The sequence below is a fragment of the Stegostoma tigrinum genome, chromosome 28 (genome assembly GCF_030684315.1).
Source record: "Stegostoma tigrinum isolate sSteTig4 chromosome 28, sSteTig4.hap1, whole genome shotgun sequence".
Taxonomy (NCBI): domain Eukaryota; kingdom Metazoa; phylum Chordata; class Chondrichthyes; order Orectolobiformes; family Stegostomatidae; genus Stegostoma; species Stegostoma tigrinum.
In genome coordinates, this window is record NC_081381.1 from 33,954,789 (window position 1) to 33,971,279 (window position 16,491).

At 39.3% G+C, this 16,491-nt stretch overlaps 1 protein-coding gene across 4 annotated transcripts in view; it reads right to left on the bottom strand.

Annotated features, from left to right (window-relative positions):
* Window positions 1-16,491, bottom strand: part of prdm2a (PR domain containing 2, with ZNF domain a) — a 140,222-nt gene that overhangs the window by 24,721 nt on the left and 99,010 nt on the right. For all 4 annotated transcript variants that reach the window (XM_059655584.1, XM_059655582.1, XM_059655581.1 and 1 more), the window contains one exon: window positions 16,295-16,421. In XM_059655584.1, coding sequence (XP_059511567.1) covers window positions 16,295-16,421 — 127 coding nt within the window. The remainder of the gene's footprint in view (window positions 1-16,294; window positions 16,422-16,491) is intronic.

Below are 16,491 nucleotides of genomic sequence, written 5' to 3' on the forward strand. Positions count from 1 at the left end.
TAACCTGACCTACATGGCTCAGTCCCACACAACAGAAGGGCCTGTACTGTGCTGTAATGTTCTATGTTCTATGTTCAACATGAACAACCTTAACGGCCACTGAATTGGTTTGACAACTCAATCCGAAGGACCATGAATTTCGGTGGTAAATAGCAATGGACAACATACATGGCCCATTATTCTGTAAAAGTCTTAATCAAAAGAACAGCATGCTCCAGGTAAACTGAACAGAAATGTTTGAAACATGTAAACTGTAAACAAACAATTTCACTTCTATTAAGTTTAAACAAACCCGATTCTTAACCATAACAGTGATGAACATGTCTTTGGCTGTCAATGCCTTGATCTCTGGAATTCTCATCCCAAACCTCAAACACTCTCTTTTCTCCTTTAACCATGCTCCTTAAAATCTATCTTTAACCATGATTTAGGCCAGCTGTCCTAAAATCTCATGTTGCTGGGTGTCAATTTTTGTTTAATAACATTCTTTTGACATGCTCTGGAACGTGTTACTATATTACAGATGTTAAATAAAAAGCATAAAACAGCCCTATCAAAAAAAAAAGGCAGTTAGAAGGAACTTTAAAATAATCCTTTGCATGGCATGTCTTTCTCGTAACCAACCAACCTACACATTCTAACTAAAGAATAACTTTTAAGAAGTTTATAATTTACACTTTGGTCATAAAAGTTCATGCTACACTTCAAACATGTTTATCCACTATGATAGGGGAAGGCAGGCAGACATTTTTTTAAACCATGGAATTCTAATTCCAAGTGCATGTCCCTCTTTCTTTAAAAAAAAGAGGGTGTACTTCCACAAGTGTAAATGCTTGAATCATGCAGTGAGAGAGATTAACTGATCCAGTAAAGTTTGAAAGCTATCTTAAAGTTGTAAAATCTAACATGCTTCACTAATGGCCTGGCACAAAACATATCGTTTTGTGCAACACAGAGCCTATAGCCAGCTGCTCTTCGACCTGACAACAATTCTGAGAGTTTAGATGAAACAAAAAATAACTGCGGATGTTGGAAATCTGAAATGAAAAACAGACACTATTGGAGAAACTCAACAGGTCTGGCAGCACTTGTGGAAGGAAAGCAGAGTTAACATTTTGGATCTACTGACCCACCTTCAGAATTGGAAGAGCTTAACTGCCTTGAGGATGACAGCTCGGTGGCTGTGGCTGTGAACTGAATGCACAAATTAACAATTAGCTATTTTTCCAACTCACACACGTGTATGTTATTCTTACTGGAAACTGCTGAGGTAATGCCCATGGCTAAACAACACTCACTGTCTCAGTTCAAAAATTAGGCTGGCTACTTTAGTCTTAAAACAACTGTGAGTACCTTTAGAACTATACCTCACCAACAGTCAGCATCTTCAAGACGACCAGGCAGGAAAAAGGAAATGAAAATTGAGGGACAGAGAAGAGGAAACCCAACAGTTCCTCAAATAAGAACAATTCAACATTTGAAGGCTATACAAATTAAAATACATAAATTAAAAAATAACAAAATAACACATTACATCTATTACTAAAGCAAAATACTGCGGATACTGGAAATTGAAAATAAAATTACTGAAAATGCTGGAATACTTATTAAGTCTAGAAGTACTTGGAGAAGCAGAGTTAACATTTCACACCAATGATCTTATGTCAGATTTGTTTTATCGAAATGTCATTTACAATACCCTTGATACTGGTAGATAGCGTGCGATAGTCTGAAGACTGAAACTACATACTGGTCTGTGCTAAAATGAAATGAGGCCTGGTACATGGCAACTGTCATCATTTACAATCTTTTACACCATAGGAACTTTACAAATTAGTTCAGAGTTCGAGAGTAAGAAACCCTTGCTGTAGAGCGTAAAATCAGCCAAAAACAGATCATAATGACCGACAAACATACAAACTGTGAAGGATATTAATTGTAATGTATAAAAATCAATGAGGTGAGCAAAGGAATCCAAATTAAGATTTGGAAGAGAGATTAACGGAGTCAGGTATGAGATATTTCAGCAGACGCAAAGCAAACTATCATGCATTACTTCATCTTCAGAGGCATGGCAGTGAGAAAGTAATTGCAGCAAAACACAAATTAACTTCACTTCACATGTACCAAGACTCAAATGTTTTTATTCCCATTAGGGCGTGATAATTTGTGATGAAGATCACCTGGATCCTTAACAGGTGGTCAATCCACATCAGATTTCAGACCAGACAGCTGATGAAAATCTAACCAGAGCTGATCAAGTTAAGCTCTAACCGTACTGTATGCAGGATACTGTCATCTCTGAAATCACTGTCCAAGTAGAGTGATCACAACTGAGCACTATGCCACGTGGGGTCTCACTAATTCTTCAGAACCAGTATCACTTCATTGGAAGTGACCTCTATTAGTGATCTGTATAACAGTTTACTAACGTCCTACCTTTAATCTTGTAAAGGTATAATGGTAAGTGTGACAAATATGTGCATTACAACCAGGAGTGCAATTATACATTATATCATTCCCATTCGGGATTGTGACCAAGAAGATAACTTTAAACTACATGGGGGAATTATTGTTTCCGGTGTCTGTCACTGATATAATGTAACTTGGAGCAACGTAGTAATATCATGCAAATATCAGCACGTTTTGAAAAACGATTATGCACATTCTCCCAGCTATTACAATAGTACAAAAATAAAATGAGAGGCATCATTTGAAATAGCACACCTCTCTCTTCGCTCATATGCAAAATACAGATATTTGTACATCACCCTAAGCAGTGAAATTAAGAGGTGATTCCAATAAATGTCAAGATATTAAACAAGTCACGGTTTAGTATTAGAAGGAGAAACTTAGATTTCATTTACTGGTTTATTGAAACATTTGCCCAGTTTGTTTCAAACATAGTTCAGCGGCTAAGTACATTGGGGTTTTCCAGCGATGTGACAAGAACCATAAGTGTTCTCTTTCTCCTTGATTCAATTATAGAGAAATTTTGTGACAGTTTAACAAAGCCCCGAAACTTAATGAAACGGCAGGTCAAACACCATTGATTCTGATGCAAGATAATCGATCATCATGAACTCCATTCTTCTCCACACAGGTTGTCCACACTCGCCTGCTGAATATTTCTAATATCTGTGCTTTTATTTCAGATTCTGCAGTATTTTGTCTTAACATCAAGTTGCTCACGGATGTAATGAAAATTACAAGTGCACAATGGGATAAGAACAATATTTTAGTGAATAGGCAGAACAAAACTTCTCAAATCACAGAACTTTCAGTAGCAGCTTCTGGATATATGATACCTATGAAATTGTTAAGCCTTCATTGGAGCCACCAATCTAGGCTCAGGTCCCACCCTTTCCTTGTATTCAACTACAGCACTTCTAGCAGATAGGAAAGGTGGATATTAAAATCTACTTTAGAAAATACATTATATGTCGAAAGTAAACTTCTAAAACAAATTCCTTGTCTATCATGAGTCTTCATTGCCTGCTGTCGCAATTTATTTCATTCTTTTGTAAATCCACCATTCTTTTGTAAATCCACCACAGCATTGTCAGGCTGAAGCAGAAAGCAGGCTACTTATTTTCAACCTTTGACTACATGTTTCGATTCATACATGCCAACAAACTCAGAACTGAATCGGTATCTTCCTCCCATCTCCCAGGATCTTCAAGATTATCTTATCTGCGAAATCCACACCCTATTCCCTGACTAGTCCAAATAAAATGTTCAGCATCCAACTTTACCTCAAGTGTTAGCTGGTATTGTAAACAGTTCTCTCTAATGTGTTAATCCGTGCATATCAAAACCAATCACTTAACATTTTCCTCACAAAAATGATCTCAATTCTCTTGTCCTTTTCAATGACTCCCCAGTCTTCAACCTCTCATTTTTCAAGTTTTTGAACATGTTGTTGTCACCCAAATTCAAAGTCATCCCTCTGGCACCTCCGCCTGTGAATCTCACACTTTGGGTTTTGCCCTTACCATAGCAATGAAACAACCCTTAACACATGTATGTTTTTCATCCTGTGTGATGATCTGTGTAACACACTTCTTCCTGCTCTGGCTGCAGCCTGCCTGTTGACACAGCATGCCCCTCAAGTGCTTTATTGTAAAAATGCATTCTTGGGTTGCAGTTATCAATGGCAGGGGCAGAATTTATTTTACATTCTTGGTTGTCCTTAAAAAGCCAGTGGTGGGCTAACTTCTTGAATTGCTACATCCATTTGGTACAGGTAGACCTATAATCCCATTATGAAGGGAGTACCAGGATTTTGCCCCAATGACCTGAAGGAATAACAAGATAGTTACAAGTCAAGATGGTAAGTGGCTTGAAGGAGAATTTGCAGGTGGTGTATGCCCATGCATTGCTGCCCTTGTCGTTCTAGATAGAAGTGGTTGTGGGTTTGTAAGATGCTGAGGACATTTAACAAATTTCTACAGTGCATCTTGAATCAGTATATGCTGCTGCTACTGGAGTGAATGCTGTGAATGTGATGCCAATCGTGAAGCTTTGTCCTGAATGATGGCAGGCTTCTAGGATGTTGCTGAAGCTGCATTCACCCAGATAAGCAGGAAGTGTTCCATCAGATTTCGAACTGGTGCCTTGCGAATGCTGAACAGGTTTCGGGAGTCTGAAGGTGAATTACTTGCTGCCAGATTCCTATCTTTGACTTGTTTTGTAGCCACAGTACTTGTATGGTTTGTCCAGTTTGGTTCTGGGCAATGGTAAACCCTGGGATGTTGATAGTGGGGGATTCGGTGACAGTAATACCACTGAATGTTGTGGCATAATGGCTAGATTTTCTCTTGTTGAAGACGATCGTTACCTGGCACTTGGATGGTGCGAATATTACTCAACACAAGGCAGCCCAAGCCTAAATGTTCAGCACCAGGCTAATATTGTGTAAATCAGCAAACATCACAACATTCAATTTGATGATGGAAGGGAGGTCATTAATGAAGCAACTCACGGTCCCCAATGGCTATGGCAATGCCAGTCAATGCTGCCCACATATTTGAGAGTTTGTGGCTCATCCATCATTTCAGGCAGTGCATTCCAGACTCCCACCACCCCTCTTAGGTGAGAAACATTTTCCTCAACCCTCCTATGTCGTACCCTAAATCAATGCCCCCTGCTCATTGACCCTTCTAATGAATAAGTGCCCTATCTACGTCCCTCATTGTCTTATACAACAAGGTTCCCTCCCAACCTTCACTGCTCAGAGGAAAACAATCCCAGTCCGTCCCATATAGCACACAGTGTGGAGGTGGAGGAGCACAGCAGGTCAGGCAGTGCCAGAGGAGCAGAAGAGGTGACATTTCTGAAGAAGGGTCCTGACCCGAAGCGTCAACAGTCCTGCTCCTCTTGCTGCCTGGCCTGCGGTGTTCCTCCTGCTCTGCACTGCATTATTGCTGACTCCAGCATCTGCAGTTCTTACTATCTCTCAGTCCATCCCATCTGAGCTGAAAACCTCCATCCCATGCAACATCCTAGTGAGTTTTCCCCGCACCCTCTCTAGCGCAATCACGTCTATCTTTTGCAAAGCACAGGGAGCAAAACCACATGGAATACTCTAGGGGTGATCTAACCAATGTTTCCTACAGCTCCCAACATCACCTCCCAGTCCCTAACCAATGGATCAATGGAACTGAGTTGGAGACGTTCGAGGGCGTCCATTTCCTGGGACTGATGGTCCGCACATGTTGGCGCAGCCGACAAGAAAGCAGCACCAGGAGGCTGAGGAAATTCGGCACGCCCTCCAATTTTTATAAGCGCACCATGGAAAGCATCCCATCCGAATGCATCATGGAGCAGTATGGAAACTACTCTTCCCAAGACCATAAGAGGTGACAGAGTCGTGCAAATGCAGCCTAGTCCATCAGCCTTCCATCCAATGACTCAATCTCCACTTCCCGCTGCCCCAGGAAGACAATCAAAACTATTGCCCCCAGCCCACCCTAGTTATACTCTCTTCCATCGGGCAGATGTAAATATTTGTACACACTTGAACAGATTCAAGAACAGCTTCTTCCCTGCTGTTATCAGACTTCACTGCTGTTTGTCATTTTTATAAATGACTTGGATGGGTTAGTAAGTTTGCAGATGACACTAAAGTCAGTGGAGTGATGGACAGTGAGGAAGAATGTTGCAGGTTGCAGGAAGACTTGGATAAACTGCAGAATTGGGCTGAAAGGTGGCAAATGGAGTTTAATATGGATAAATGTGAGGCGATTCACTTTGGGAGGAATAATAGGAAGGCAGAATACCGGGTCAATGGAAAGATTCTTGGTAGTGTGGATGCGCAGAGGGATCTTGGTGTCCATGTACATAGACCCCTGAAAGTTTCCACCCAGGTTGATAGTGCTGTTAAGAAGGCTTACAGTGTGTTAGGTTTTATTGGTAGAGGGATTGAGTTCCAGAGCTGTGATGTCATGCTGCAACTGTACAAAACGCTAGTGCGGCCTCATTTGGAATTTGCGTACAGTTCTAGTCGCCCCATTACAGGCAGGATGTGAAAGCATTGGAAAAATTGCAGAGGAGATTTACCAGGATGTTGCCTGGTCTGGAGCGCAGGCCCTATGAAGAAAGGCTGAGGGACTTGGGACTGTTCTCACTGGAGAGGAGGCGGCTAAGAGGGGATTTAATAGAGACATACAAGATGATCAGAAGATTAGATAGGGTGGGCAGTGAGAGTCTTTTTCCGAGGATGTTGACTTCAGCTTGTACAAGGGAGCATAGCTACAAATTGAGGGGTGATAGACTTAAGACAGCTATCAGGGGCAGGTTCTTTACTCAGAGTGTGGTAAAGGCATGGAACGCCCTGCCTGCCAATGTAGTTAACTCAACCACATTTGGGGCAATTAAACAGTCCTTGGATAAGCATATGGATAATGATGGGATGGTGTAGGGGGAGGGGCTTAGATTAGTTCACAGGTCGGCGCAACATCGAGGGCCAAAGGGCCTGTTCTGCACTGTATTGTTCTATGTTCTAAAGATAGTTGTGCCTAAGGCACTATCCTGAGGAATGTGTGCAGAGTTGTCCTGGAGCTGAGAAATTTGACCTCTAACAACCACAACCATCTTCCTTTGTGTCAGGCATGACTCCAACCAGAGAGATTTCCCCCAATCCCCACGGGCTCCAGCTTTTCTTGATGCAGCACTCATGTTAAGTGAAGTCATTCTCATTTCATCTCCATTCTTTTTCTTGTTAGTACCACTTAAAATTTCTGATGACCTCTTAAGAGATTTAAATCAGAAGAGTTAACTATAGCTCCCGTACCACAGATGATGCTTGATCTGCCTATTCAGTATCTGTGTCTTACCCGACAGTGAACTGGGTTTCCTACTAAAACTCTCCATCAATAGGACTATCTACCTTTAAATACATAACTTTGAGCCATGTCCTCTGCGTCAGCCCAATTGTTAATTAAACTTAATCTTACAGGTCTTCACTTTTGCCATTACAAGTCTATCTATTCAATTAACTTCCTAGCATGCCTCCCTTCCACCACTTCTGTAATCTTCAGCTCATCTAAAACTCTGTTGCCTGTATTGTATTCCAAATCCATGTGGAAAATAATCAAGATCCTTGCTGATAGGCCAGGAACCAATCTTAACATTTCCAGAAACCAAAACAGAAGTTGCCGGAAAAGCTCAGCAAGTCTGGCAACATCTGTGAAGAAAAATCAGAGCTAATGTTTTGGGTCCAGTGACACTTCCTCAGAAGTGCTGTTTCAGTTGTGCGGAAGCATTACCAGAATCGAAATGTTAACTCTTATTACTCTTTAAATGCTGCCAGACCTGCTGAGCTTTTCCAGCAACTTGTTTGTTTCTGATTTACAGCATCTGCAGTTCTTTTGGTTTGTATTTAATTTTTCCAGTTTTGTCCTCTTTAATGTTTGCAACTTCCTTCAACTGAGTAATGCCCAACTTTCCATCATGAGAACTCTAACTTCTTGTGCTCTCTCCCTCTCCTCTCTCTTAATTGAGGTCAGGCCTTGTAGATCCATGTCATGGAACTGACACTCCACATTTGTTCTTTAAGGGTCAACTCAAAATCCATTCCTTTAATGAAGATTTTTATGACCTCACCTCATATCTGACCTTTCGTCTCAGCTTTGTGACATACCTTGGGAATTTCAAAAGTATTAAAGATGCTATATAAATTAACGCAGTTGGCGTTCGTGCTCACTTGGAAGTGTCCAGATACATTAGTTATGATCACATCAATTATTTTAAATCTACAACACAGGAATAATGCGACATTTACACCCCACGAGCCTGTTGCCACCTGAGTTAATCTAACCTTGAGGTCCTTGTCATTTCTCCTTTATTAGTTAGTGTTTAAATACATTAATGTTAACGATCTGCACTGCTTTATATAGTAGCATGTTACACATTCCCACCAGTGCATAACAAAGTTCCTCCTGAATTCCCTGCTTTGTTTATTAGTTCCTAGCGAATATTTATGACATCCCTGCAAGTCGAAAAGCTGTTGGCATGTCTAAATAGAACAAACAATAAAGGTTATCCAAATTGAGCAACCACAAGCTAAAGTATTTTACCCGACTTCCCCTTTTTTTAAAAAGTGAAAATACACTTTTAAAGAACTTCAAACAGTTGGCCTATTATTGTGCTTGAAACAGATCTAAGTCTTCAGCTATTTGAATGCATGCTGACAGTTAGTCCTTTTCGATTTCTTGTGCATTCACGCACAAGCTTTTGTAATGTCAACTACATGTGAAGTTTTATTAATTTGCTAAAATTGCTTACATGGTAAGCAGCAAAGCCAAAGGAACAAAGCATCAGCTTGCTTCTCTTCTGCAGCCCCAAGCAGCTGCTATGCTCTGCTTTCTCCAGTGTCACTGTGTTTGGTTTCAATTCGCTATATCTATGACTTACACAAACAAAGTTCCTCTTGTAAAAACACTTTCCATAATAATCTCAAATCATGCTTGGCATCAGAGGAAAGCCCAGGATAGCACCAAAACATGTGCCTTTTTTTGACATTAATTTTAAGATTCACATTTTCAGGCAGCTATCTTACTAGGCACGTCCAGGAGCACAGATCATCATCAGTCCGACACCATTGTGTGACCTTAGCCACGTGGCTCCAAACTACTCTCAAGCATCAGCAAACAGACATTATGTGACTTCTCAGCATTTCAGATGAAAAGAAAATTGAAAGCCTGCCTTTATTTTCAGTCAGATACTTCTTATTTAATAAAAATAATTTCAGTTAGTGGATTGCTGAATACTTGCAGTTCAATGTAATCTACCATTATAAGATATTTTGTGGCAGAAGCTGAGTCAAACTGTTGTGTTTCTAAACACAGACACAACTGATTTTAACATCTTCACAACATTTTGAATGAAGCAACTCCACCTGCTTTCATTTTTCAATGGCCTGGTTATTATTTTAAGATCCTAGCTTGTTCTGAAATATCAATGTTTTAAGTAACTTCTAGGAAAATCAGCACCTATAAATTTTAGCCCATCTTCCCCGCTGTTATCAGACTCATGAACAGACCTTTCATACATTAGAGTTGATCTTTCTCTGCACCTTCTCGGTATCTGGAACATTATAATCGGCATTCTGTTCTATTACCCTGATGTACCTACATAAGGGTATAATTTATCTGGATAGCATGCAAAGCAATATTTTTCACCGTACCTCAGTAAGTGACAATAATCAAATCTAAACCACTGTCTGACCTTGTAGATGCTTCCTAGAGCAGATGACACCAAGAAATTACTACTTTGAAATCGCAGAGGTAAATCTACCCTCTCCTACAGTGTGATAAAGTATACTACTAGTTTCAGTGACCACTTGTGAAACTGAGGTTTTAATGGAATGGGAGCCAAATATAGGTCAGCAAAAACAGGGACAACACATGAGTAAACAAGACTTGATTAAAGCTAGAATATGGGTAGGGTTTTGGGTAAATACGTGTTTAAGGAAAATGCGCAAATCATAAAATAAAACCAAGTACCACAGAAGTTCTGCTAGTACATGAACATTCTGTAAAAAGATTGCCAATGTGAGGAATGATTTCAAGATGATTATTTAAACTTTGACAAATCAAGCCAGCATAACTACTCACTAATGATTTCTGTTAGCTCTGCTTACATGGTTTTTGATAGCTGTACTGTTTAATGTTATTACCGGTACATAACCATTGTTCGATTTGAAATCGGCTTGTAAAATATTTTGCTAATTCACAGTTAATATTCTATGATAGATATTGCCTAATAATCCCGTATTATTTCAGAATTAAATGAAGAAAGTCAGCTTCTAACAAAGGGTTACAGAACCCAAAATGGTGACTCTGCTTTCTCTCCATGATGCTGCCAGGCCTTCCAGCAATTTCTAATTTTGCTAAAGAAATTCAAGTGATTTTAATTCTTCATAATTCAAACATCATTTGTGTTCTTTAATTCTGCAAGACGAAGATGAGCAATTGGTAAAAAAATTCTAATCAACAGGCCTCCTGCAGTTTCACCCTCCAATTCCTCCACCCACCCCGCCCCCTGCAAAAAAAGAGACAAGGCTGAGGATTTAACAAAATGTTCTTTCCCCAGTAAGGCTACCACTAAGTCACATTCAAAAATTCATCACAATTTGACAAAAAAATCTCAGCAACAGACAACATATTTTGTTTTCACAAGCTTTCACATAGCCTTGTGATCAGGATATAGGCTCATCCTACAGCTGACTGTATGTGCTACTGAATGAGTCACTAAAGAATCAATTGGTCATGACAGAGAAACTGCTAAACTTATTCATAATATTTGATGATGGGCTGGGAAGTGTTTTTGGTGAAAGGACAACTGAAATTCCAAGGCAACACCCTCACATATTATTAAACCACTTGAAACAAGGCAACTGTGAAGGTGGTTGTAGCTCCTCAGTTACCAATCATAACAAGCAAAACATAATCTGAACAGCCAAGAATCATGTGACATTGAATTAAAAAATACTATTCTGATACAAGAATGTTCAATAGCCTAGTGTTCCTATTAGCTATTGTGCTTTTCCGGCAACTTTGTTTTTGTTTAGATATCTAAGTATGGGACTTGCAAATCTGCCAACGCATTAACTGTATGTTTGTAAAGCAACAATATGTATCACAACGTATAACCATTACTTAACTTAGCACTGTGTGTTGCTCCTTATTCCAATGGCAAGGCTGATACAAAAATGAGTGAAAATGAAGTGCCCTTGGTTTTATTTGGTCCACTTTCTGCCAGAAAATTCCAGAAAATTATTCCTACCAAAACCTCCACCCCTAACACAGTAGCAGCAAAAGCTGCAGTACGGTCACCACAAGGTTTTTTAAAATACAAGTTATGACGATATAGAATGCATTGTTAGAAAGATATGCAGATTCAACAGTTGCAGTCAAAATGGAATTGACCACAGATTTGAAGGGATAAAAAAGAATACTGTCAGGGGAATTAGAGACAGAGGGTGAGACTAAGCGGAGAGATATTCAAAAGAACCAGCACATATATGATGGGCAAAACAACCTCCCTCTTATGCTATGCACAGTCTCACACGAACGCCAGTAGTCAAGATTAGCAAGTACAGCAATGTAATTAATACATTAAGTATCTTTATAACACTTACCTCAAATGTTGAAAGAAATTTTTTTGAGAAAGATCAGTCAGTTTCAAGACAGAAAGCACAATTTCAAATATATACGTAGCGTGCAACTCCCACCCTACAACATCAATGCATACAAGTTATTTGATTGGAGAAATCAACTCTGCCTTAAATAGCACCATAATGATGCAAAGATGAGAAAGTTGTTTTCTATCAGTGTCTGAATATGCTTCTAATATGCTGCAAAACCAGCTTTAGAACTGGCCCCTATTTTGACACTTTGCTCTTCCTTTCAAGCACTGAAAATGTCATAACTTCAAAAAAAGGTTTGAAAAGGGCATTCCCATCTCTCAAACTGTCTAGTTTAATCTAGGGTGAAGGGGTAAGTGAATAGATGTCAATTTACCATCAAGGACTTCCATTACTACATTTGTTTGAACTCTTTCAACTTTTAGAAGTAGGCTAAAATTTGAGATTTCAGAACACAAATTGAAATTCCATCATTTCCCCAACTTCAAGGGCTCTCCTCAATTTGTTCAAAAGGCACAAATCCACTTACAATCTTTCTACTTCCAACTTATAATCTGGGACGTGTTCCTTTCTCTCCCTGAGACCCACACACAAGTTTCAGTCTGCTTCTGGAAGTCAGAAGTTGGCAGTTCTCTTAAGTGTCAGCTTTGGTTCAGTGGTAGCATGTTTAAATCTGCTCACGTGGTGGCTGAATGTTGACAGAATTACAGTGTGTGTGCATCTCTCCAATTTTTTTTTAAATGAGTCAGAGGATCACAGATTCCAGCCACATACTAGCATTTAAGCATATAATCAAAAATGACACTTCAGTATTGTATTAAGGGGAGTTGTTGGATATATTTGTTTTGATAAAAGGTAAACCAAAGCTCTGTGCGCCATCACACATAGAAGTAAAAGATCATATGACAATACTAAAGGACCAAGGGAGTTCAATTCATATTTGCTCCTTGATGGGTTCTTCTACCTCTCAGTTGTGATGGTGTTTGCTTAAATAACATTTAGTTAAATACAAGAATAGGTTGAGGGGGATATGGGCCAGGAGCAGGCTGGTGGGACTAGTTTAGTTTGAAATTATGTTTGGCATGGACTGGTTAGACTGAAGGGTCTGTTTCTATGCTGTATTTCACTTCAGAAGCAATTTGTTAAGGCAGTCAAGTCTATGGGATCCAAAGGATTTGAAAGATGCTGTATAAAGTCAAAAATTATTTATATCCTCTGAAATCTCATTCAAACATCTTATTCTTGCTTAAACTATTTACTATTACAGTTACAATATCTCAAATTCAGCACACTTCAGATAGATGTCATGCAGGATTTTGGACATTTCCAGATTTTAAGTTGAGCAGTCGAACGATAGGGTTGGGTGGGCTGAAAGCTAGGACAGAGTGGCCTGATAAGTGACAAAGCTGATAACTAATCTGAAGCCACTGTGTCAAAGAAGCATGCAGCTGCATTATCATATTAAGTGTTTTTCTTAAAAACAGTTTTATCAATTAAGACTGATGCACATTTATAACAAGTATCTGGATTTCAGCCACCACCAGGAGACGGGTAGCTGTACTTGATATTCTATTTGTATTCAAAGCTGTGGATATGTCTTTGATTCAGGAACCTTAATCTGAGTAATATATAACAACGTGGGGAAAATAAATCACATTGCCAAATTGGCTTTCAAGTTCAAGACCTGGTTCAGGGCAGCATCCTACGGCATCACTCGCAAGAAGTTCCCCTAATGTCATGGCCAATGACTCTTCAAGTCGTTGTCTTCAAAAACAGCAAATAATTGATCTGCCTTTAATGGTCAGTACGTTGAGTGTTGGAATTGGGATATAACGTTTGGTTCTGCAGGACACTGGATTTCGCCATCTTGAGTACTTTGTGCAATTCTGGTCTCCCTCCTATAGGAAGGATATTGTGAAACTACAAAGGATTCAGAAAAGATTTAAGAGCATGTTGCCAGGGTTGGAAAGTTTGGGCTACAGGGAAATGCTGAATAGGCTGGATCTATTATCCCTGGAACATCGGAGGGATGACCTTATAGAGGTTTATAAAATCATGAGGGGCATGGATAGGTAAATAGGCAAGGTCTTTTCCCCAGGGTGGCAGAGTCCAAACTCGAAGGCATGGGCTTAAGGTGAGAGAGGAAAGGTATAAAAAGGACGTAAAGGGCAACTTTTTCACACAGAGGGTGATGCACACATGGCAAGAGCTGCCAGCTGGAAATGGTGAAGGCTGGTCCAATTACATTTATAAAGTATCTGGATGGGTATATGAAAAGGAACTGTTTAGAGGGATCAGGGCCAAATGCTGTCAAATGGAACTTGATTAATTGAGGATATCTGGTCGGCAGGGACAAGTTAGGAGGAAGGGTCTCTTTCGTGCCATGCATCCTGATTCTCACTCATTATTGTTCATTCTGCTTTGCTCAATGTAAAAGTTACATTTGCCTAAAGATGGCTGACAGTGCCTAAATAATCTACTGAAATTCAAAATACTTAACTGCTCTAAAATGTCTTCAGATCGCACTGAATGAGATTGTAAACTGCTAGATAAATGAGCCATTTCTGCATAGTTATCAAAATGTTTCATTGGCCAGACATCTGTTACTATGCAGTCTCCCAAATTTCAACACAGCGTTGAATTTGATTTGTTAACAAATAATTTTCACAAAACAACAAACGTGTGGCCTTTTCTATATTCACAAGGAAGATTCAATTAATAATTTTCTGGCAGCATGATTTTCTTTTGAAAAGATGAAATCCTCGACATTTTAACAGCAATTTCACATTGTAAAACTATTAATACAGTTGCAAAAGTTGGAAGGAGTATCTAGACCTTATTGATCATGTGTCAAGTTCACGGATCTCAGCTGGAGCAACACATTGAATTGTATGACTGACCTTGGTGATCCAAAACTGGGAGGGGGAAGTGGAGACAAATCAACGGATGGGCCTTGCTCACTATCCCTACATAGGTATTCCTAGTTAATGAGTGGGAACGAAGAATGCTGACCTAGGCAGAGAGTTCCAAACTAACTAACAACAAAATATTATAGACATTTCCAGTATACATTCCACAATCCATTATTTCTGTGCCAAAGAAAAAGAATTCAACCTGGTACAACATTGTTGTAAAGAATCCTGCTTTATGAAACAATTTTGATTTACTGCAGACTCGAAGAATGACGAAAATGGCTTCAGTATAAATACCAGAAGCTTGTAATTTTATATTGGTTATACGCGTACAACATTCCATGATACACCAGGTGTGTTTATCAGAATTTCTGCTACTATCATTTTTCTTTTAGAAATTCTACTTCCTGGTGAGACGCACTGAATAAATTTAAAATGTAATAATACTTGACCTTGAATTTAGTAAAGTTTGTTTGAAGTACTTTTTATTTTGCAGCTTATTTTCCCTAAAATGTGGCTGCTGCCCGTGCTTAAAAACATCTTTTTTACAATACTTTCAATGTGGATTCGATAGCAAATCAGGATCAACGCCTTTCTGTTTTCATTACTTTTTTTTAAAAAAGACCTGATTATTTTGAGTGGGATTCCTAAATGCAGATCTAATTCTAAAGGAATAAAATTCAAAGTTTGATTACTAACTGTAAACACATTCCACATCTGCCTTGCTGAATTCTAAATTCTTCCCAAGAGTTCATTTTCATTTCGTATCCTCATCAACTTGAATAGACGGCAGAAATTGCATTTCTGTTCTGCTCCCCAACCCGAAATCAAACAAATAAACGAAGCATTGTTCTCGAGTTTTATCTAGGGAAAAAGAATCAGGGTTTCATTGTTTAAATCATTTTTAAAACTCTCCCACTTCGTTTTATTTTGCAGTGACCCTTTGATGAAAAATTAAGTATTTTGTTGATTGTTAGGGTGAGGGAGAAAAGTTAAATATTGCATTGCAGGGAAAAGAAATAACTGTCCTGATTAAACTGATTTTAAGATTTTAAAAATGTTCCATGCAGATATTTTCGCACTGTATTTCAAGATTTAGAGTTAACAAGATAAAGCAACATTTTGATTGGTGCAAAAATGTTGGGAGCAATCTAGTTATTCAGTGAATTATTAAGCAGCTGCATCCATTTTGTAGGCCTCTGAAATTAGAAACTGCTTACATAACACAATTCACTAGAACATTTCAATCCGCTTCTATATTTCCAACACACACTCCCACAAGCAAAAAGAGCCATCTTTGTCTAAGTAAACACTCCTAAAAGTCACTATCACAAACCTCTGACCAAGTTCCAAATCCCCAAAGTATTTTTAAAAAGTGAGTTTACATAGTTTTAGAGACCATGTCCACAATATTGTTTAAAAACTGAAGGGAAACACCAGAGCTTTAAACGAGAAATTCCTGGAAGAGTATCTCTGCATTTTAATGTTCTTGTGCTACACTGTCGGAGCCTGAAACCTGGGAAGGTCATCCAGTCGCATTTCTCCAACTGACATTCCAGTGCCACTCCTAAAGCGCAACTGCAGTTTAACTGAGCTCACTTCATCCAGTCCTACAGCACTTTCAAAACTCCAAAATAATTCTTTTCCACCCTCTCTCCAGCAGGAGGTACATTTTGTACTGCACTCGCCCCACCCAGTCACCAACCCAGAAGAACTAGGAGGCTTCCCTTACCTTTCCTGCCTCTGGGAGAGCTCCTCTTGTTCAGAATAGTACTTCTCTCTTCCTCTAGAGCAGCTGCAATGTCTGGGTTGTCTTCCCCATTGTACCACACCAACAGTTCTTCCCCTGGCTGGATAGGCTATAGACAGGATAAAGAAAATTGCACCAATCAGTGCCAGGTTCGTTTTAAAAAAAAGACAGTCAAGGAT